Source organism: Lissotriton vulgaris, chromosome 4_1 (genome assembly GCF_964263255.1).
Source record: "Lissotriton vulgaris chromosome 4_1, aLisVul1.2, whole genome shotgun sequence".
Lineage (NCBI taxonomy): Eukaryota > Metazoa > Chordata > Amphibia > Caudata > Salamandridae > Lissotriton > Lissotriton vulgaris.
In genome coordinates this window covers 135,081,003-135,103,621 of record NC_141691.1, presented here as the reverse complement: position 1 = coordinate 135,103,621, position 22,619 = coordinate 135,081,003, and the positions used below count along the sequence as shown (strand labels likewise).

The window sequence follows — 22,619 nt, the reverse complement described above, 5'->3', positions numbered from 1 at the left end:
AAGTGCCATCATTTATACTCCTAGGTTACAGTCATTATGCTCCTCAACGTAACTATAACCTCCCATTGTTGGATGATCCCTTGGTAGAGAAATTGGCAGCCAATTACCTCCAGCTAGAAAATATTCGGCAAGGTGTTTCTTTGTGCAAATAAACACATTGGTTGGAGTCTTATGTCTTTGAGTAGTGTATTTGTCACCCAGATGTAGGGAATCAGCTTTATTCCTGCAGTGCTTTTAAGAGCACAACCAGCCAATAAGGAATGCCTTTAACCATCTCACTCCCCAAGAAGAAGAGTGCTGATCGCCTCTAGGCTTGGGGGTACATCACAAGGACTTCTTCATATCTTCTGGGAAATTAAAAAAAACGGAATCACACAGTAAACAACTGAAATACTTGCATTAAAAACGATTATATATGTTTGTTTTAAAGTCATACTGCCGCCACAGTCTTTTAGAGAAACAGAAGCGTTAAAAGCTATTGGATCATATCAAGGTGACTTGTATGGGTAATTAGTTGACATCGGCTTGCGCTAGTTACACCCTACATGGTCAGTAACCTAACTGATTGACACATTCTCTATAAACCACTTCAAATTGTGTAGGGAGCTTATTTCACATAAATATTTCAACAATCTCTACTTCACATTACTTCACTTCAAATTGTATTAGAAATATATAAATACATAGCAATCATCATGTTGGTGATCTAAAATCACACGTCCATTTATAAAAAATTATCACATTCAGAAAAGCATAGCCTCAGGATCAAGAACTAATATAGTCCATCATATTCTGAATTTAAAAAAAAAGGTAGGAGCATCATATCTATAGTATCTTCATTTTGAGACTCGTTTCCAATCCATCCTCAGCCAACATGTGTTTTTCTTGGCATCAACAGCTCGTCTTTGGGTATCATTCTTTCCCTATTCTGATACACGCTCCGGGTGTATAGCTGTATTGTGTCCCTTCTTCAGATGTGCTGAAAGATTTTGAGTTTTAGATCAATCCCAGTGGTGAAAGTAATATACAAAGCTATATGGCATCCCTACCTAACTATCTGTATCAAGCTCACTTACCCCTTTATCCACTACAGTTCATTCTCCTTTCATCTTTTACAATCGTCGTAAGGACAAACCACCGATCAGGCCTCAGACTCTAGTCATCCAATTACCATATGGGCTTGTAATCATATTAGTGAGATCTTGCGACATAAAAGTAAACTGCGACTTATCCAGTTAATTTGATTAGGAACACCCAGGGCTGTGCTTGATATCTAAAATATTTCACAAAGAAACAATCCAACTCTGTTAAATAAATTCTAACTGGGATGATTATGCCCTATGTGGTTATGGCGCTTCTCTAATAACGGTCAGTGTTCAACTGTTCTTCTATTCAATGCGTTATGGTGCTCAGGGAAGGGTTAATCATCCACAACCCCACTATCAAGATCCCTAAAGGATCCTATGTAAATACTGTCATGCCCTAGCACACATAAACAAGTGATTTTAAAATACACATTTGCAGTGCACAAGATTTCAAACAAATACAGCAATATTAATTGATGCTTGATTTAATGTTCAATCCAGTAGGTCCCGCCAACACGTGTTTCGTTGCCATGGGTATGTCACCCGCGACTGTATCACTGTAGTGTCAAAAATTGTTGCCTTCCTGCAGGTTATACTTCCGTCCCGGGTAATTATGGCCTGGGATAATGGATATACAATTATGCCTCTGACACACACAAAGCTTTAGTGTTGTGTCAGTATGGTTTGTGTCACAGTGCTGTTATTCGCAGCACGTGAGCGGCAGTTAATCGCGCCACGCCTTATCTCGATCAATTCTGGCTCCTAGTCTGGCCATGTAGTATCTCTATTGCTGTATTTGTTTGAAATCTTGTGCACTGCAACTCTGTTAAATGTCATAAGGGGGACAGTTGTGAGAGTAAAATGAAGGAATGGCTTAAAATAGCACTGTGCATAAACCTGTTTTCACTGTACATCTATTTATGATACTCCTACTAAGATGTCTTCTTCAAACATCAACATGTTTGAAGTCTTTTTACCTAATTAGCTACTTCGCTTAAATGAAGTGCTGATGTGGAACCTCCTTGCTATCATATGATCAATTTTTCTTTTTTCATTTCTGCTCTTCGTAAGCAACCATTATTGAATCCAAGTGATCCTGCAAACTTTATCCTGATATCGGTGCTCCGTTTTGCCGGATGTTAAGGTTCTTGGAGATTTCATACTATCTGTCTGACTTCCAGGTGGGAGCCCATCCTCATTAGGACATGGACTCTGTTTTTGACCACTTTCCATGTTGATCTTCAGAGAGGGAGTAAAAGCAGTGTCTCTGCTTTGCTCCTGCTGGCAGACATGGCATAGATATCAGGGCAGACATTGTTGGCAATGAGATCTTAGCTAGTCGCTTATCAGAAATTGGAGGAATTGGGAATGGTTGGCTCTGTCCTTTTGTGCACCCTATTACCTGAGAGTAATGAAGGGGAAGTCTTTGGTAATATGCTACTCCTTAACAAGGAAGTGGTTCAGTTACTAATGTATGTATAATCAAAAATGAAATGAATGGAATGCTACAATTAACCTCAGCCATTGATAATTACTGGGGTCACATTCCAGTCCTTCATTGTTTGCCTATTGTGACCTCACAGACAGGGACAGCATTATCTAAATCAGTTTGGCCCAGCTCTAATAGTCCAGCAAAACTGCCAGGCCACCTCCTCTCTATATGGGGACACAGGCATTTCGAGAGGGCTCTGGCTTTGTTGGGCCTTATCAGTTGGATGCAACTTAAGTCCTTTGGCCCAGTGAGCATGCGACCCATGTCTCGGTATACCCAGAGCACTTAGGGCGTCTCGCTGAGTAACACAAATGATGGATCGCATGCCAGAATGACAAATCACAGCGGCTGATAGTTACTTGGGACAAATTCCAGCCGGTTGGTTTTAGCAAACTGTGCCACTCCAGAGGGTGCTGCTACTGCTGGTCTTTGTGTGGACCCTCCCAGAGCAAAGTATAGACCCAACTTGACTGTAGAGTTCCCAGATGGAAGATTCACTCATCTCTTCGAAAGGGCCAAACTCTTGAATGTCATCCATCAGGTGATCAACACATGATTTTTGTTTGCCTAATAAAACCTCTGTCTTTAAAAATTTATTTTACCCGGCACTTAATGCCAACATACATTATTCTCTGTAAACATGAGCTTTATATCTGACTGGGAACAAGGTGTAGCAAGGGTACACCACAGTTGGGGTGCAGTGGGCCCCTAATAACTACCTTGCAGTGATCAGTGTCTATTTGAAAATGTAAACAAGTAAATACGCATTCATCAATATCATGTTTTATTAATGATGTTTCTTTTTCTCCATATATTTGTAGCCCCCAGCAGAAGACAATGGCAGAATACTTTGTACCGCCTGCCCCTCCACCCCCGCCCCCCATCATTCCCTCTGCTCAGACTGCATTTGACAGCCCCATTTCTGCCCCTCCACCCATGGCTCCCAACTCAACTGCTTCTGTTACTCTCTCCACCTATATCCCTGCACCCCCTCCGGCACCTCCTTGCCCATACGCTGCTTCTCCCCCTAAGACTGGTTCCATGGGCCCCCCTGTTGCCCCTCCACCTCCACCGCCTGGGCCTCCTAGCTTTGTTTCATCTCCTGCTCATACTGGCTCCTCACCAGCCATGAACATCGAACAAAGAAAACCTCAGATCCCCCTGATACCAATGAGTGACGCCAGGAGTGACCTGCTTGCTGCTATCCGTCGAGGTAAGTGTTAAGTCTCATCCAGGTCTGAGATAGTCAAATAAAGATGAGTTGGCTTTTGTCCAGGTAAAATACTATATACGTGTTGGCAACATGCACTTAGACACTGATGTGACACTTTTCCTCCTGCCCCTTATCTGGCCATGTATGTAGCTCCACACTAAACCATGTAGACAGACAGTATAAGGTATTGCAGCATTGACTACACTGATGGTCTAGTTCATACTCAAAGACTCTTGTTGTAATACGTGTCCGGAGACTTGAAGACTGGTGACCCTTCTGCTATCTTCAAACATTTATTGAGTATATTCATGAGTGTCTAGTGTTCCCTTCAAAAGAACCTTGGGGTCTGCCAATCAGATTTCCATAGGGGTCTGATTCCAGATCCACTTACTGCAGCCTTAACCAATGTGATCATTTCTGCCAAACACAAAGCAGCCACCCTTCAACAGAAGCTAGCCTCCTTGCACCAATTGCTATTTTGCCCTGATGGAAGGGCATATCCTGTTTGGACTTCTATCATAAAGGGGAACATCCATTGTTCATGGCCTTACCCTGGATGCTACTCACTTATTTGCAGCTATCAGAATCGATTTGGGTTCAGCAAGCTAAACCTGTTGCACTCCACAGGAAAAGAGTCCAAGAGAAGTGTAGTAAACAAAAGACAGCCTGATAAGTTATTTCCTTCCTCCAAGACAAACAGCTGGCAACTTTTCTTTCCACTTCATGCATCCAAGTTGCCTTTTAGCTTCTTTCAAATTAATGCTATTATTAGGCCTTGATAAGCGCAAAACAGTGAATCTGTCATAGTTTAAACAGTCATTCTCTTTTTTTTTAATGCTTTTATTTTTTATTGCAAGCACATCAGATACATATTTCATACTGAGAAGGTATACATAAACATAGTAAAAGGAAAGAAAAAAAAAAAGGAATACATTACAATTCTACAAATGCTCATATCGAAAAAGAAGCAAAAGTAATCTGTTTAGTTAATATTAGACAGAAGTCTTCTAGGTTCCCAATTCTGCCTGTATCCAATGATGAACTGGAGACAAATTTTCATAGTTTGAACAGTCATTCTCATTCAGTTCCAGATTGGCATCTCTTTACAACTCAGCTTCTCAGTGATACATACTAGCTTAACACTCAACAGCCAAGCAAGGAGACTTGGTAGGAACATTGAGCTAGGGTTTGAGTATCTACAGCAAGAACAACAGTAAGCACTGTGGATACCATCGCTGCTTCCATCTCTTACTCTTTAAGCTTCAGGCCATTGGGAATCTCTTACCTTTTGAACAGCCACGTCCAGCTCAAACTCTGTTGCTTGTGCTTATTCCTTATACTACAAGTTTCCCGCAGCCTTTGTATGGCAGTCCGACTGCCATAGAAAGGCTGTCGGAAACTGACTTTGGCAGTCCCTAGGAGGGCCTCTGTCTCTCCGCGGCCTCCGCTATGAGGCCTAAGGGGCACCTGTGGTGTCCCCCAAACATCTATGCATCAAGTGGCCTGCCACGTGGTGCATGGATGTTTAAAAAGTGCATATTTCAGATTTCAGCTTAGTCTGCAGGCCCCAGCACAAGCCGTAATAGGAAAGATACACATTCCTATCGCCATGAAGGTGGTCGCATTCTAATTAGGGAAGCCGGACTGCTGACTGCTTGTCCAGCGGTCCCGTTTCGGACACGATGTTGCGTCCGACCATTATCGTAGTGGGGCTCATCGTCATACTCAAGATACCACTGGCCAAACTGTAATTTTGTTCATGTTCTCTAGATCTTACCCTAAGCTGCATCATTACAGGAAGGGAAACAACCTTTACATTGCGGTCATTAAACCACGATACCTTTACAAAGCGGTTGTTACAATGACCGCGTTGTTACAACGCGATGCCATTACTGCGCAATTCATTACATCGACTTGCAGTAGATGGCACTCTAACATAAGTAATAATATAATTTACTATCCCAACACCTTCTCTACTGTTGCGTAGGCTGGAGTTGGAATAGTAAATTATACATTCCTAATGTCACGGTGCCATCTACTGCAAGTCGATGTAATGACTTGTGTAGTAATGGCATCGCATTGTAATAACGCGGCTTTTTAACGTCAACATTGTTAAATACCGCGGAGTAAAAGCACGTGTTGTAACATGCTATATTCTTACAGGACTGGTATTATTATTGTAAAGTATCTAGTTGACTAGTATTGGTTCGAATTGTTTTGTTTTCAGAAACCAATCCTCAAAGCAGAAGTTTGGTTCAGAAAAACAAAAAACGAATGACCCTCACATCCATCTGCGAGTGTGAGATCATTCTTTTTTTATGTTTGTGAACCTTGTGGTGATAGACAGAAAAAAGCACATTAGACTCCCTGCTCTAAATAGCACAGGCAAACGGATGTCCTTCTCTGACACCCCCAACTCTGTGTTAGGCAGTCCGAGTAGGTTTCTGAAAGCAAAGCCAGCAGGGGCAAAACCATCGGAAAACTGACAGTCTGCTGAAATCAAAATAGAGCATCAAATGTGTGACGGAGTACCCAGCACACCAAACTCTATATCAGACCCTTTGTCATCACACTCCCCTCTCATTGTCTTTCCCGTTTGCATCTTATTCTTTCCGCAGCCTCATTTCCATGCATTGCTGTTTCTCACACGTGAGTGTATGTACAGATGTGGCACTTCTTCAAACGTGTATTTTAAAGGTGTCTTTTTCTTACTTTGTCTTGATGGTTTATTAAAAATCTCTAATAAATAAATCTCAACAGGAGCAAGTTACCAATTCCATTAACCCAGCAAGCACATTATTCAAATGTTTCATACAAACATCAGCCACCTTCTAATTCTCTGCATTTGCTGTCAGCATCCACATTGTACTAATTCCTCTCTATTCATTGATAAAATCAACACGGGGACAAAGTCACCCCCACCTCACAGAGGATCTCTTCCCCTAAAGACAGTGAGCACCTGAAACAACATAGCTTCCTGGAAATTAATACAGAAAAAATGGAGGTGATGGAGTTTGGCCCGGGCCAGCCCCTATGGAATAAGTCCTGGTGGCCAATGGAGGCTGGAGAATGTCCATGCCCGGTTACCAAGGTTAAGAACCTTGGGGTCATCTTTGATGACCAATTGAAATTTGCTGCCCAGGTAAACAGTCTCACCTCCTCCTGCTTTTTTTCTGCTAAAAACCTTGAGAAAAATCTTTCCATTTATCTCACAAGTTACAAAATACGGTGGTCACACTCTTCCTGTCTAAGTTAGACTACTGCAATGCCCTATTTTTGGGAATCGACAAGGCCCAAATCAGAAAATTGCAATCTTTATAGAACGTTGCAGTGAGGCTACTTCTGGGTATATCCAGAGGACAGCCAACTTCAGCAGGAATTAAATCACTACACTGGCTTCCTGTTAAACAGCGTGTGGAATTTAAGTCCCTATGCCTTGTGCATAAGGCAGTATACGGTGGCGGTGCCGAGGACAATCGAATACTGTTCCCACCTTATATTCCTCTGCGGGCTCTTAGATCTGCTAATCTAGGTCTTATTATTAGGATCATAAAGACCAAACGGGCAAGATGGGGTGGAAGGGCGATATCACAATGTGCAGCAAAGCTTTGGAATAAAATGCCTCTGGCCATGAAGCTTCAACTCAATTTGGAGCTTTTCAGGAAGGGTCTGAAAACATGGTTGTTCACTTCTGCATAGGTTCCCGGTTAATACAGTGCGTTGTTTCATACACCACGGCGCCAAGACGTCACAGCAATCGAGCGCTATATAAACACATAAACATAATTTCCAAAGATGTACTATCCACAATGATACAACACCCTAACTACTACCAAGACATACTTACTGAAAATATAAACAAAACAAACCACTTTCTTTTACATCAGCTCGGTGTCTGGTGATCAGCGCAACATTCCTGCAAGGAGTTATCCCTGAACTCCGCAAAACTGTACAGATCGCTGCAATATTGAACAAAATATTTGCCTGAATTACTATCTAATTTCAGGCCATTGTCCAATATACCAAATCCAATGAGAGGGGAGGGAAACAGTTATGTGGGAAAGGTCCTCAGATCCCCCCAAACTAATGTGCATAAACTGATAGTGGAGGGCGTCTCCCAAAACAAGTCGCCACTATGCCCTGCTCATTTGTGCCCACCAGGCACACAATATGAGTTCTTATCGAACCCACACCCCAAAGCTACTCGTGTGCCATGCTTCATCATCGGGTCCTAACCAGAACTTTCTTATGCTCTATATTCCTAGTGGGATCTTAGCACTCGTTAAAAATATCTTCAGGGAACCCTAACCCAATTCAGTAATTAGAGGGGGTCCTGTGATACGGTTTAAAACATAACATGACACATAAATACATTTACTGAGATAGTGTGTCATGTCTATTCTAGGTTGACATGTTTCATCTGCTTTGCAAGGTGCACAGACTTCATCTGGACCACTAAAATCTATACTGAGCAGGAGAAACAGAATGATGTCTGTAGTAGAATGTGGATAGTTTAAACAATGAAACCCATGCTCTGCACTACACACTCTAAAGCAGTGAGATCCCTAAGATTAGAGATACCCTCATCAATAAGCCAGTAAAAGTGACCTCAGCCCTGCAAAGTGTCACTGATCAGGGGTTAGACTTATACATTCTGGGAATTTCCGCATTACTGCAAGGTCCCAGAATGCTCCCGCAATCAACTGATCAAACTGACAGCGTGTTTCTAAGTCTTTGATTACAGCCTCTTCCGCTTTTTGTTTTTACTCAGGTGAAGTGTAGTGATTTCCCAGCCTGAGAGTGCTAGAGGTCCAGACTGTGTCTTTGCTGTGTCTTACAGTAGCATCTCCTGGAGGGATTGCTGCCAGATAGTGACGCAGGGTGGGGGAGGGGCAGGGTCAAAATTCGTAACGGTCCCAAAAAAGTAAAATCTCCTGTGTGCAAAGGTAACATGGAATTATCATTGTATACATTTTCCCTGTTTTACAAAGTCTTTCTGTATACCCTTTTTAGGTCTCGCCTGTTACAGCGCATGCGATGTCTCTGCAAGACTTTTAGTAAGTGGCCTTTAAAAGTGTCACCAGAGGCTTTTGCCCGCCTACAGCTTGTGTTCACGAGCTCGTGCACGTGCACAGCTGCCATCTGTGTCTTTATTGCTGTAATCAGGCTCCTCTGCTTGCACTAACCCCTCCCTTTTCCCCCTCCCTCCTGGTCAGCTTCATTTGTGTCTTCTAGCTGTGAATCATGCTCCTCTGCTCGCACTCCCCCCTCCCTTCTCCCCTTCCCTCTTCGTCAGTTTCATTTGTGTCTTCTATCACTGTGAATGCTCCTGCTTCCACCAGGCACACAAACCACCAGCCGTAAATGCACGCTTCCACCAGGCACACACACCACCAGCCGTCAGTGCACGCTTCCATCGGGTACACACACCACCAGCCATCAGTGCACGCTTCCACTAGGCACACACACCACCAGCCATCAGTACATGCTTCTACTAGACACACACACTACCAGCCATCAGTGCACGCTTCCACCAGGCATATACACCACCAGCCATCAGTGCACGCTTCCACCAGGCACACACCACCAGCCGTCAGTGCACTTTTCTACCAGGAACACACACCACCAGCCGTCAGTGCACGCTTCCACCAGGCACACACATCACCAGCCATCAGTGCACGCTTCTACCAGGCACACACAACACCAGCCATCAGTGCACGCTTCCACCAGGCACACATACCACCAGCCGTCAGTGCACACTTCCACCAGGCACACACACCACCAGCCGTCAGTGCATGCTTCCACAGGGTACACACACCACCAGCTGTCAGTGCAGTCTTCCACTGGGCACACACACCACCAGCCGCCGGTGCACGCATTCACCGGGCACACACACCACCACCCGTCAGTGCACGCTTCCACCAGGCACACACACCGCCAGCCGTCAGTGCACACTTTCACCAGGCACACACTCTACCAGCCATCACACACTACCAGCCATTGGTGCAGGCTTTCACCAGGCACACACCCCTAGCTGTCAGTGCATGCTTTAACCAGGCACACACACACCACCAGCTGTCGGTGCATGCTTTCACCGGGCACACACACCACCAGCTGTCGGTGCATGCTTTCACCGGGCACATACACCACCAGCCGTCAATGCACACTTTCACCTGCACACTCACTACCAGCCGTCACACACTACCAGCCATCGGTGCATGCTTCCACCAGGCTCACACCACCAGCCATCAGTGCACGCTTTCACCAGGCACACACACACCACCAGCCAGCAGTGCACGCTTCCACCAGGCACACACACCACCAGCCGTCAGTGCATGCTTCCACCAGGCACACACACCACCAGCCGTCTGTGCCTGCTTCCACCAGACATACACACCACCAGCCGTCAGTGCACGCTTCCACCAGGCACACACACCCCCAGTCGTCAGTGCACACTTTCACTGGGCACACACACCACCAGCCGTCAAGTGCACGCTTTCACCAGGCACACACATCACCAGCCGTCAGTGCACGCTTTCACTAGGCACACACACCACCAGCCGTCAGTGCAGCAGGCAGGCTCCTCTCAGGGTTTCATGGTAAATATGTGTTTGATGCCTTGGAGGGAGTGGGTCGAGTTTCCTTTAACCATGCTGAATATGCAGGTGCAGTGCATGAACTCCTGTGTGAGTGAGTCATGCTGCCTGGGGCTCACTCACTCCACACTTGTAAATTGCACCTGCACCAGGCTTTTTCTCATTTGCAAAGTTTGGCGCATGCCCACAGCTAGGCAGCCCCCACACCCTCGGGAATGACTGCTTCCTACAACCAGAATGGAAACAACCTTCAGAGCAATGAAAACAAGTTCATTATGTGCAAAGAACTGTTAACAAAAACCATGTCCAGCTATTGTAGATCTGGTAACTTAAACAAAACAGCAACAAAAAATAAACAAGCATTGGCATAGCCAATAGGTCTCGCTTTTTGGACCCTATAAGTATTTGGTTATGCAGCAGAATATCCTTGGTGCAACAACACCAACTGCTGCATTGCTAAACACTTATAAGGTCCCAAATGCGAGATCTATTGACTATGCCAATGCTTGTTAGGCGTATGTTTGATAACTGATCCTTGGGAAATGGCCTGTATAATGTACCATGTTATAAGACATATTGTTTAGTTAAGACAGCTCTAAGTATAAAGTTGTAATAAACATTACAAATGCAGTAGAAAGGTTTGCAAAATGTGCACCACTACCCTGCCAGATTTTGAAACCAAATGCATTAATTTTAAATAATTTACAAAACGATTGTATTTCGAATACGAACCTTAAAAGTCTATTCAAATACCTTAAATATTCATCATACTTTCACTTTCAGGTTATTCTCAATTTTTTCCAGAGACTATTTTAAACGTGAACAATTCTGTACTAAACACACACTAGTATTTATCAAAAAATATAAGCATATTTAAATGTACAGGGATTTTCCTTCATGGTTTTAATGACAAATACGCTTTACACATTATAACCCATACAGCATGGAATGTTAAACTTAAGCACAATTAAACTATGGTAATGTCACACATAATCAACCTGAAACTTGGCAGCTATGTGACCTGGTGTGACTAGTAACCATCAGGCTACTAGTTTTTTCACTGGTAGACATGCATGGCAACAGTTTTTCACCACCAGATTGTTTGTAACGGGGGTGGGAGCATCTGCTGGCCAGAAGAACTGCATCCATGTTTCTGCATCCGTGCCAAAAAAAAGTAGCTCCGTCTTTACTGCATTACATTTCAACTCATTCGCAGCCAGCTACCTAAATACAGCTGAAAGGCAGGTACTGATTAATTTGCCAGGGCATGGCTCATTGTAAACAGCAGTTGTGTGCCATCTGCATAAGACACAATTTTAGCCCTTAAAGATTCTACCATTGAGGCCAAGGGAGCAAGATAGATATTAAACAAGGTCAGACTCATGGCCGAACCTTGCGGGACACCAACCTCCAGCAGGAGTGACGTGGCTCAGTAAGGATGGCACAAGACTTCCCAACCCCTCCCCTCGAGAAAAGATGCCAGCCATTTCCAGGCCCGATACCTAATGTCAATCGAGTGGAAATGGGTACGGAGAATTTGGTGAAAGACTGTATCGAAAGTGGACGATTGGTCTATCGCTTTCTCCCCTGCTTCCAAACCCAGTTGGAAGGAGTCAACTACCTCCAGTAGAGTAATTCGGGCTAGACTGTTCCCATGAGGCACAGGGTCAAGACTGATTTCCATATACCTGGGTCTGAACTGAGGTGGCGAAGTGAGCTAAAGAATGATGATGGATTCACCCCAGATCTGAGACTGGGGTTGAGTGTCTGAAAAGTTTCAGCGCTCCGTCCATCATCTCCTTGTGTTTGCTCTCCTTCCCATCACCATCTCCATCTTTCTTTCTAGGAAGCATTCTCTCTTTTTTCAAACCTCAAGCACCTGTGGGTACTGAAATACTATGCTTCATAACTGTCAATTATCCTCATTTAAATCGTACTGGCCAATATTTTTCTCTTGTGTATTAACTTGTTTATGATTTATGCCCTAAAAATATATTTTGTAATATATTTAGTTTGCAGTTATGGATTTATCTCTTAAAACCTCCTAGACTGACCACAATAGGAACTTCTTTCTCTTTGTTAATCTTCATTAAAGGTCTGTACTCTCAGGGGCTTGGCAGGCATTTAAAGTTTACAATTTGTTCGCCACTCAGGAGATACTTCCAGATATTCTCAACATGGCAGCAGCCTTCCTTACCCTACTCATAGCCAAAATATTACAAGGAACTGGGATCCTCAACATACACCACAGCAAGCACTGAGATCACTCTTCATTTGTACAGTAATCTACTGATAGGTTTTCTAGAATTCACTCCGGGACTTGGACCGAGAAAAGGCTGTCTAGAACCTCTTGCACCAAGGACTTAAGACCTGATTGAGATCCTGGTTGATGGGATATTCGATCACAAATGGACTAAATCAGGCCCCTAGTCAATGTACAACATGAAACTTAAAACCCGGTGGACTGCAAGCTCCTGCACTCTACTGAGAATTGCATGAGTGAGATGCATATTAGGTACAAATCAGTCCTATGAGACTCACATGAAGTTAGAGGACTCCAACACCTCTTTCATCGAGCAGAGACACTTAAAGAATTCACACTAGAAAAGTATTATTTTATGCTTTAGTAAAATCAAAAGCCTATCCTAGTACACACAATATGAATAGTAGTTGCTATGTACCTAAACAAGATAGTGGCATTAATATGTGTAAACAGAACAACAGAAAATACTGTAACATTAGGACAGAAAGTTAAGCTTTTTCTATGTTAGTAACCCCTAACCCCAGCTGACTAAGCTGATCTTAGCCCCCCAAAATGGTCTAGAGTGAGTTTCGTATATAGCACTGGCCACACTTGCATAGGAAGAACACCAGAATCCGTGCTCAGGAGGGAGACAATTGTTGTTTCCATCTTTGGGACTTGGCAGCTGTCCTCTGGTAGGTAGATAAGCCAATAGGAATACTTAATGTGCCTTTCTGGAGACTTCAGCAAAGGCGGCGGCGTACTGGGATCAAAGGTCACACACTGTAAAAACTTTGGAGAGATAGCCCTTCATTCATATCACAGAAAAATAAATATACCAACAAATTACCCAGGCTACTGCACCAGTACTCAGCTAGGACTTCCCAACCTAGCTCTGTGGACAAGATTTCCTGAATGTGGCGAAGAGGCAGCTTGAGCTAATCCGTAAATAGTTTAGTGTGTGCTCTGATGATCAGTTACACCCAGAATCGTTAAAAAGAATGTCTCTCAGCTGTTGTGGATAGCGGCAGCCATCTTAAAATAGGTTTAACCATTAAATGTACTCATGCTTCTATCTATTCCTGCAAACAGGTGCAGCATTAATTGCTACTGGTAGATAAAATTCAATCTTGACCCAGAGAAAGAATCACTAATAGGGATTCCCAAAATGCAGAGGAGAAGTGCATAGGTATATATGCAGACGAGAAGGCATATGTCGAAGTTAGACTGCCATATTTTGTGGACTACCCTAATTAGAGGAGATGCAGTGGCCATCTTCAAATTCTATATGGACATTTATAGGCGTGTGTCCGGCTGGACTGCTGATGTAAGTAATCTGCCCTGAAACGCGGGAACATAGTGGCAATCCTGAGATTCTTGGAGGGGCATCTAATACTACTCTGCGCAACATCTTTCATTTCCTTTTTGGAAGCTGCATAGTAGTCATTTAGAAGATTAACAATACACTCCTCTTATCTAAAATAGATGGAAATATACTAATACGTGGGATACTAGCTCAATGTGTCCCCAGGAAAAAATAAAAAATAAAATCTAGAATGTGAGCTCACATACAAAGGCGTGTCCATGTGCCGCCATTATGTCACTCAGCTCTCTTTGTGTGTACACTGTGAATCATTACCTATCGGTATGTCATAATGTGATTCTGAGGAGGGTCATATAGTAACTCCTCACATAGATACCCATATATGTTAGTTTAACTGGGTCTATAGAATGTCATCGTTCAGACTATTCATATGTATGCCCAACCTGTATATCCAACATCGTTACTTTTTTAAAAGTTGTTTGCTTAAGTGAGTATTGGTTTGGTAGGGCAATATGTATGTGTACTAGAACAGTCCAATGAAAATCATTGGCATTGCGGTTTTTAATAGCGTTATGTGCAGCCATCGTGGTAGTGGTTCTTCCACATCAGAGATTACACCTATGCTCACCGATCCTCAACTTTCCTTTCCTTATTTATTTATTTATTTATTTAGTGTATTTTGGTATCGCGCACAGCTACCCCAACGGGGTGTCCCGGCGCTCCTGTGTGACTACATACAGCCATGGGAGGTTATTTGAGGCGGAGGTCGATTAGCAGAACAGATAGGTTTTGAGGGCTCTCCGGAAAGGTTGTTCATCCTTGATCAATCGGATGGCATTGGGAAGTTTATTCCAGAGGGCCGCAGTCAACACTGGGAAAGTTTTCCCACCTGAGCGGGTTTTCCTAAATCTGGGGACTGTGAGAAGATTTTTAGATGAGGAACGTAACGTCCTGATGTTATTTTAGGGGATCAGGCAAGTGGACAGATAGGCAGAGCCTTTGCCTTGCATGGCTCGATGTGCTAGTACCAGTGCTTTGAATTCTGCCCTTTTGTGCAGTGGTAACCAATGAAGTTCACGACGGTGGGGAGCAATATGCTCACGTAGGGGAATACCTGCAACTAGTCGCACCGCCGCATTCTGGACCGTCTGAAGGCGATGACAGAGCCCTACAGACAGACCAGTATAGAGGCCATTGGCGTAGTCTAGGTGCGAAGTAATTAACGCCTGTACTACGATCTTCCTGGTGTTACTGGGTAGAAAATGAATGAACTTTTTTATCATTCTGATCTTGGCTAGACATGCAGCGGAGACTGTGTGAACTTGCTGATGAAAAGTGAGGTTGGAATCCCATTTAACTCCAAGATTCTTCACAGAATCTTTTGGGAGGGGAGGGGCACTTAAATCAAGGGGCCACCAGATGTTAGGGTCAAGAGGAGAAGGCTGGTGGAAAAAGAGAACCTCCGTTTTCCCTGCGTACAGCCTAAGGAAATTATTGTCCATCCATTGGGCAATTGTCCGGAGGCAGTTTTTTAAGGGATCAAAAGTTGAAGGGTAAATGTTATTAAATGAAAACAAAATCTGGATATCATCAGCATAGGAGGTAACCTTTATGCCAGTTTGGGCGATGATATCGAAAAGTGGGGAAAAGTAGACATTAAATAAAAGAGGGCTCAGCGAGGAGCCCTGAGGGACTCCCCACCGAAGCGGGCGGCTTTCTGAAGTAAATGGGGGGGGGGGGTAAACACTGCCTGGGACCGGTTAGACAGGAAAGATGAAATCCATCCCAAGGCCGTGCCCCGAATGCCCTTCGAGTGGAGGCGTTCAAGGAGGAGGGGGTGGGAGACGGTGTTGAATGCTGCCGACAAATCCAGCAGCACCAACACCGCTCTTGATCCCTCGTCCAACCTCCATCTTACTGCGTCTGACATCTCGATTAGGGCCGACTCAGTACTGTATCCAGGCCTGAAGCCATGCTGAGAGTCGTGAAAAGCACCTGAGGTTTCAAGAAAGCCTGTTAGTTGTTGTTGAGCAAGTCTTTCAAGTACTTTAGCAGGGGCAGGTAGCAGAGAGATTGGTCTGTAGTTAGCAGGCTTGCTCGGATCAGCACTGGCCTTCTTAATTATAGGGACCATTCGTGCTTGTTTTCAAGTGTCTGGAAAAAGTCCCAGCTGCAAGGAATCATTCCAGATCCTATTCAGAGAGGGATTAAGAATGGGGGCTAAAGACTTGTACTGTTTAGCGGGCCATGGGTCCAACGGAGAGCCAGATTTGGTTTTAAGAAGTTCCGCAAGAGATTGTTCCAAAGTAATCTCTGCAAAGCCAGAGAACAGGGACTCGGGGCAGGAAGGAGAGGCGGAAGTGGGATTTTTATTTATATGAGTGTTACTAGGGAAAGAGTCATAGATGGTCGCTATTTTGTTCTCGAAAAAGACAGAGAGATTATCACAAAGAGTCTGTGATACCACTGGGGGACGTTTCAGTGCCAGGGGATCTGTAAAAGATCTAACTGTCTCAAATATTTCCCTAGATGAGCCTTGGGAGCAATTAATTTTTTCTTCTAGAAATACTCTTTTGTGCTCAATGATCTTCTTCCTGTATTTTTTTAAAGCAGCTTTATAAAGGGTTTTACACTCAAGTGAGAAGGTGGTTCTCCAGCGTCTCTCAAGACGTTTACATTCCGATTTGAAATTTCGAAGCTCGTTCGAATACCATGGGTCCGAGGGAGCGGAGCGATAGGTTTTTATGGGCCTAACTGGGGCAATGAGATCGATTACAGAAGTAATCCGATCATTAAAATTAGTAAGTCGTGTGTCAAGATCTAGGTTCGTATCTAAAAGGTCCACCGATAGAAGATGAGGAGCTAGGCTATCAGGAGAAATCGTGCTCCAATTTCTACCCTGTTGTTTAGCCGGACAGATATGTCGGTTTATGCGGTGGCAGGGCAATGTAAAGGGAACAAGCAGGTGATCCGACCACACTATAGGGAGAGGAACAAGGGCATCTAAGCCATCCAAGTTAGTACAGATTAAATCAAGAGTGTGGCCCGCTTTGTGAGTAGGACAGCTAATGACTTGATTCAATCCGCCAACTGCTAGAGTGGACAATAAATTGAGGGAGGCGGTATCCTCAATATTATCAACATGGAGATTAAAATCTCCAAGAAGGGTGAAGTTAGCATATCGCAGTGAGGCTTGAAGGACGTAGTCTAGAAAGGCTGGAAGATAGGATGGTTTAGAATTGGGTGGTCGATAAACCAGGAGGCCAGAGAGTGTAAAGTTGGATGACATTTTAATACAGAAAGGGAGCGCTTCAATGCGTTCCACTTGGTTATAGGAAAAGGACGAGCTGGTCCAGTGGGTTCTGTATATAATGGCCACTCCACCCCCAGGATGAGGGCTTTGTCTATTGGCGCATAGTATACTGTAGCCCGGAGGAATTGCTAGGTGTAACGCAGGGTTGGTGTCATCTCCTAACCACGTCTCCGTGAGAAACAATAAGTCCCATTTATCCTCTTCCAAAGTATGGAATACATCAAGAGAGTGTTTTACTAAAGACCGACAGTTTAGTAGGCCAGCTTTTAATCGTGCCTGCGAAGAGGTAGACTGAAAAAAGAGGCAGTTATGCTTAGCATCGACGGGTAGTTCGGAGGAGCATTTCATAAAAGGAAAGCGGGGAGTGACAACTGTACTGGTGGATAATGGTATGGTGCAATGTACAGGACGCAGGGATTTAAGCCTGGCGCTGTCATAGGTAATGAAAAGAGGAGAGCCCTGTTGAACAGTACCTGCGTCTGGGCCGCATCCTGGTCGCGGACGGGCGCAGACGGGCAGGACTCTGGCGCGACTCCGGCGCAGGTCCGGCGCGTCCGCTGCGCGGAGGCATGGACTTCCGTTTTTATAGTGGCCAATCGGGCGCCTTCGAAGGCTACCCCACTCCAAGATAGCCGACGGAGTTAGTCCAAACACCCAAAACAGCGTTAATATCGGCTGGGGTGAGTCAGAGTCAAGGTGACGGGGAGCAAATTTCTAGCCCGCATATAGCAGGGAGGGGGAGAGAAATAACACTACCGCTTTTAAGTCAAGCGGAAGGGATAGCGAGTGCAAACAACTTAGCTTCGAATTCAAGCTAAGTGGAGTGAGCTTAAGAAGCTGCAGGGACAGCTGATAAAAGCGTGCAAGTTAAAATTAAAAGTATCAAACTCAAGAAACAACGACCTCCCGGCTCACGCCTCAGGAGGAATATCAGTCACAAGGTGACTTAAGGTGACAAGGTGGTTAAGCCCACATATTTCTCATTACACTTTCAGGTAATCAGATACACTCCATTTGTGGTGTTGCAAATGGTGTGTCCCATTTGCGTGTTAGTCCCAATTTCAATTCTCTGATCCTCTTTGTCAAATAGCAAACACACCACACACCCAAAGGGTGATGACCATGCCATAAGGTTGTATTTGTGTTCCTTACAGTGACTGGAATGTGTTTGCATGTGTGTGGTAAGGATTCATGTGGCCACACAGACAAGTTGTTCAGTCTAATGTTTCTGGGCGTCATCATCCTCCACGAGAATGGGCACCTTATAACTGACACCTACCTTTCTAAAAGGGGGTCTCGGAAGCGGCACAGGGAGGAAGAGGGTAGAAAGAAGGTGTTGCTGGTATAGAATGGAAACTAAGAGTGGGATAGCTACAATAAGGAGCAAGGGCCCTCACACACCCAAAGGGGTGTCATGCTTCATCATAAGGCAGCTCCTCGTTGGGCTCGCACTGCAATGCTCAATGGGCCTTACAGGGACCTCTTTGCTGGAGCTCTTCTCTGGTTGCCGACGTGAAGCTAAAGAGTGGTGTGGGGTCGTATGTTCAGTGTGTAGAGGCAAGAAACAAAAAGTGTGATTTTCAAAAGTAGCTAGGGAAATCCCAAACCAACTTTATTCACTCGGGGGCATATTATCAAGGGGGTTTATCTCCGCTTTTTTGGCTTTAAAAGCCAAGAAAGCGGAGATAAAATTATCTCCCTATTACCTAGCTGTCGCTAACACCAGTTAGCGACAGCTAGTAGGAGATAGCCACCATCTTGGGCCCCACTTTGCATGTCAGTGATATTTAGCACTAATGACATGCAAAGTGGGCGTGCCAAGATGTTAGAGACTGAAAACAGTCGCTAACATCGCTATCTCCTATTACCAACTTTTGGAGATATTCGCGCTAAGCGCGAATATCTCCAAAAGCTAACACCTGCCCTGAGCAGTTCTTAGCCATGTTATCCAATGGGAGGTGGATAACATGGCTAAGAGCATTAGCTCGGTAATGCATGAATATCGCTGACTTTTCAGCGATATTCATGCATTGCGGCGATTTTTATCGCATTTGCGATAAACCTTGGTAATACCAAGATTTATTTGCGGTAAAAAACGCCGCAGCTCAGCGGTAAATTTTTGTCTCTAACCAAGCAATAGCGATAATTATCGCTATTGCTTGGTAATATGCTCCCAGATTCCTCTGCTACCAAAATAAAAAAACAACTTTCAAAGTTGTGGCTGGCGAGGAAAATTATACCTGCTGCAGCTCAAAGTGATGTGTGTAGGGTGGAGATGGTCGACATGTTTCATGCCCTCAATTGTCTAATAGGATCAAGGGCATTTCTTCAGGACCAGGGGATCCTCATCTACTCTCACAGGGACGGTCATAAGTGTGTAGAAAGATATATCGCGTCCACTATAGTGTGAAGACGTATCGTAGTCCTGTGTGAAAGTGTAGTCTACCTTCTGGGGAACACCTGGAGGGAGAAAGACAAATCAATTGACATGAGCAGAAGATCACAGTTGCTTATGGTTAAGTGAGGTGCTTGGACCAAGGTAGGGCACAATCACGACACATCAGTTAAAAACATGGGTGCATCTTCAGCGGATTCTATTTTCCTCTAGATGGTGCACATTGAGGCATGCCAATGTGCCTTATCTTGGATAAGCAATTGAGTTATGCATCTCAACACTAGTGATTACCTACGCCAATGACAACCACCTATATGAAAGTTACAAACTGTTATTTCTCACTTTCCCTAGATACTGCCATCCTCATGTACGTGATGACGTACAACACATTATCGATGCGAGACTCATATGTACACAGTTAGACCTGGCACCATTGGCGTGGGTCAACCTTCCATTTTTTGCGTTTGTCTCCTCTGTGTTTGCTTGTGTTAGATTCTCTTGGCGCGGTGCCACTGCCATTCAGTGCCACAGTGCGAATGCTTCCTATTGTAAATTGACTGTATGAATTGGTATTCCCATAATTGGCTCATTTGGTTTGCCTTTCAGTCCCTAGTATAGTGCACCGTGCGTACCCAAGGCTGATAGACCGAATACTGCTGGTGGAACTGCAGCACTGATTGCCCCACCCACAGAAGCAGCTTGTAAAGTGTATCCCAGACCTGCCATTGCAGAGTCTGTGTGCAGTCCAGAACTGCCGTGCTGACTGTGAAGTGAGTCCACTTCCCAGTCCCTAAACCTTCCCTTGGCATCAAGTAAGTCCCCCCTATGAAAGAATGCATTGTATGTGAAAGGTAGGACATGCCTTGGTCTGTGTAGCATGTACTGATAGTGAATTACACTCCATTTCGTTTTTCATTATTGCAAGGCTTTCTGTTCCCTTAGGCCAGAATTGGCAGTTTGATTATTACATTCTATAATCCTAATTGACCCAAGGAACATGATAGGAAAGTCGAACTTAGTATGCCTGAGCTCAGAATATTAAAGTGCATCTTTTAGTGAAGATTATTTTTATATTCCGTGCTTGAAAATACCACTTTTAGAAAGTAGGTATTTTCTTGCCTAAGCCTTCTAGTGTGCTCTGCTGTTATGTGTATTGGCTTTCTGGTTTTGGAGGGACAGGGCAGGCTGAGCCCGACCTGGATTGAATAGAGAGATCTGCAGTTGGAGTATGGGGAGGGGTAACCCTTTGATATGAGCAGGGCTGTGCCTGGCAAGGTGAATGATGGCTCCACCTTCTACTGTGCGTCTGATGTCAAACCCCTCTTCCTGAAAGGCTGTGTAGAGCCGTGTAAACAAAGTGCTCCAGGACGACACCAGACTGGTTCTTGCTGGGTTCAGGGGTTTCGTGACTTTTGAGGACAAAGACTTTTTGGGGTATAAGTATCTGTGCAAAAACCCCTGCAAAGTGTGTTACTTCTGGATGTAACTAGAGGAAAAGGACTTTGAAACTTTCATCCACCTTGCTGAAGCAACTACCCAAGGGCCTGATTTGAGCTTGCCTCCTGCTGAAGTCTCAGGGACATTAGACTTCACCCATCATTCCTATTTGAGGGTGATTCTACTCGCAGGTGAGACTTCTGTTGCGAATTCCAGAGCCTCTTGTTCTACTCCGGGGAATGCTGGCTGAAAGTCTTCGTATCGCTAGCGTGGGCCGTCGCAGCTGAGGAGCTGTTGCCACTGAGAGCCCGCATTTGCCTGTGTTACCAAAGTCATTGTTATCGCTATTGTGGGCTGATGCAGCTGAGAAGCTGTTGCCGCTGAGAGCCTGCATTTGCCTGTGTTACGATAATCATCGCTATTGTGGACCACTGCAGCTGAGGAGCTGTGCCGCTGAGTGCCTGCATTTGCCGTCCTACGAGAATCATAGCTATCGCTATTGTGGGCCGCTGCAGCTGAGGAGCTGTGCCGCTGAGTGCATGCACTAGTCACCACTTCAAGGATCTTGTTACCACCTGCGTGTGTTGCTGGGTGCCCGCCTTTAAGCCCCATCCAAGGATTATCGTGAGTGCACACTGCGGACCGCTTCAGCCGGGAGATGGGAGCCACTGCCTGTCATCACCGTGGCTTCCTTATGAGGCTGCGTGCCGTACCCCTTTAAATCTCAGGTACATTGTGCATCACTGGGTCGAGTGGACCCCGGCCTCGAACTAAGTCCGTTCAACACCCTTTTCGAGTGCCTTTATTGCTTTTGAAGTGAATCTGTAATTATATGCATTGTGGCTCCTCGAGTGCTTTTAGCCTTGTGTTTAGTCTATATAAATATAACTATTTTTCTATTTCTACTTGTGGTGTCCGTTTCTAGTGTCTCTCCTGCGTTATTGTGTATGGTCATAAAGGCTTCACACACTACCTCTGAGATAGGCCTGTCTGCTCGTGCTACGTTACCACAGGATTGAGCAGGGTTTATCAAAGGGTGCAGCCCCCTTACTTTGACTTAGGAAGAGGGATCCCTATTTGTACCTCGGCGCCAGCCACTGCCAACTCGAGATCCCCATTTCTAACATTGGTGGCAGCGGTAGGATCAGGACTTGCATTTGTGATCCACATACAATAACTAGTGTACGCACCTAGTGAATGTAGACCTAGGCGAAACCACATACGGTTTAATTTTGTTCTATTGTTGATTGTAATTGTCAGTTATGTCTACAACAGGTAGGCCAACGTCCAATGCTTCGGAGGATCTCATCTTTGAGGAAGAGAGGTTAGAAACCTACACTGCCCAACAGCTAAAGTCCTTTTGCAAGCAATTCACAGTCCCTGTTGCAGGTCTCTCTAGGAAGGAGGAGTATCAGAAGGCCCTTAAGGCCTGGTTTGAAGCAAGAGTCTGCTAGGAATGAGGGAGAGAATGCTGGAGGACAGCAGGATGACAAAGTAGATTTAGTGGGAGATAAAGCACTTT

The 22,619-nt window shown here is 44.7% G+C and overlaps 1 protein-coding gene across 3 annotated transcripts in view; it reads left to right on the top strand.

Moving 5' to 3' along the window:
• LOC147718475 (actin-binding protein WASF3-like) overlaps positions 1 to 22,619 on the top strand; it is a 534,745-nt gene that overhangs the window by 498,175 nt on the left and 13,951 nt on the right. For all 3 annotated transcript variants that reach the window (XM_086918398.1, XM_086918396.1, XM_086918397.1), the window contains one exon: positions 3,399 to 3,790. In XM_086918398.1, coding sequence (XP_086774524.1) covers positions 3,399 to 3,790 — 392 coding nt within the window. The remainder of the gene's footprint in view (positions 1 to 3,398; positions 3,791 to 22,619) is intronic.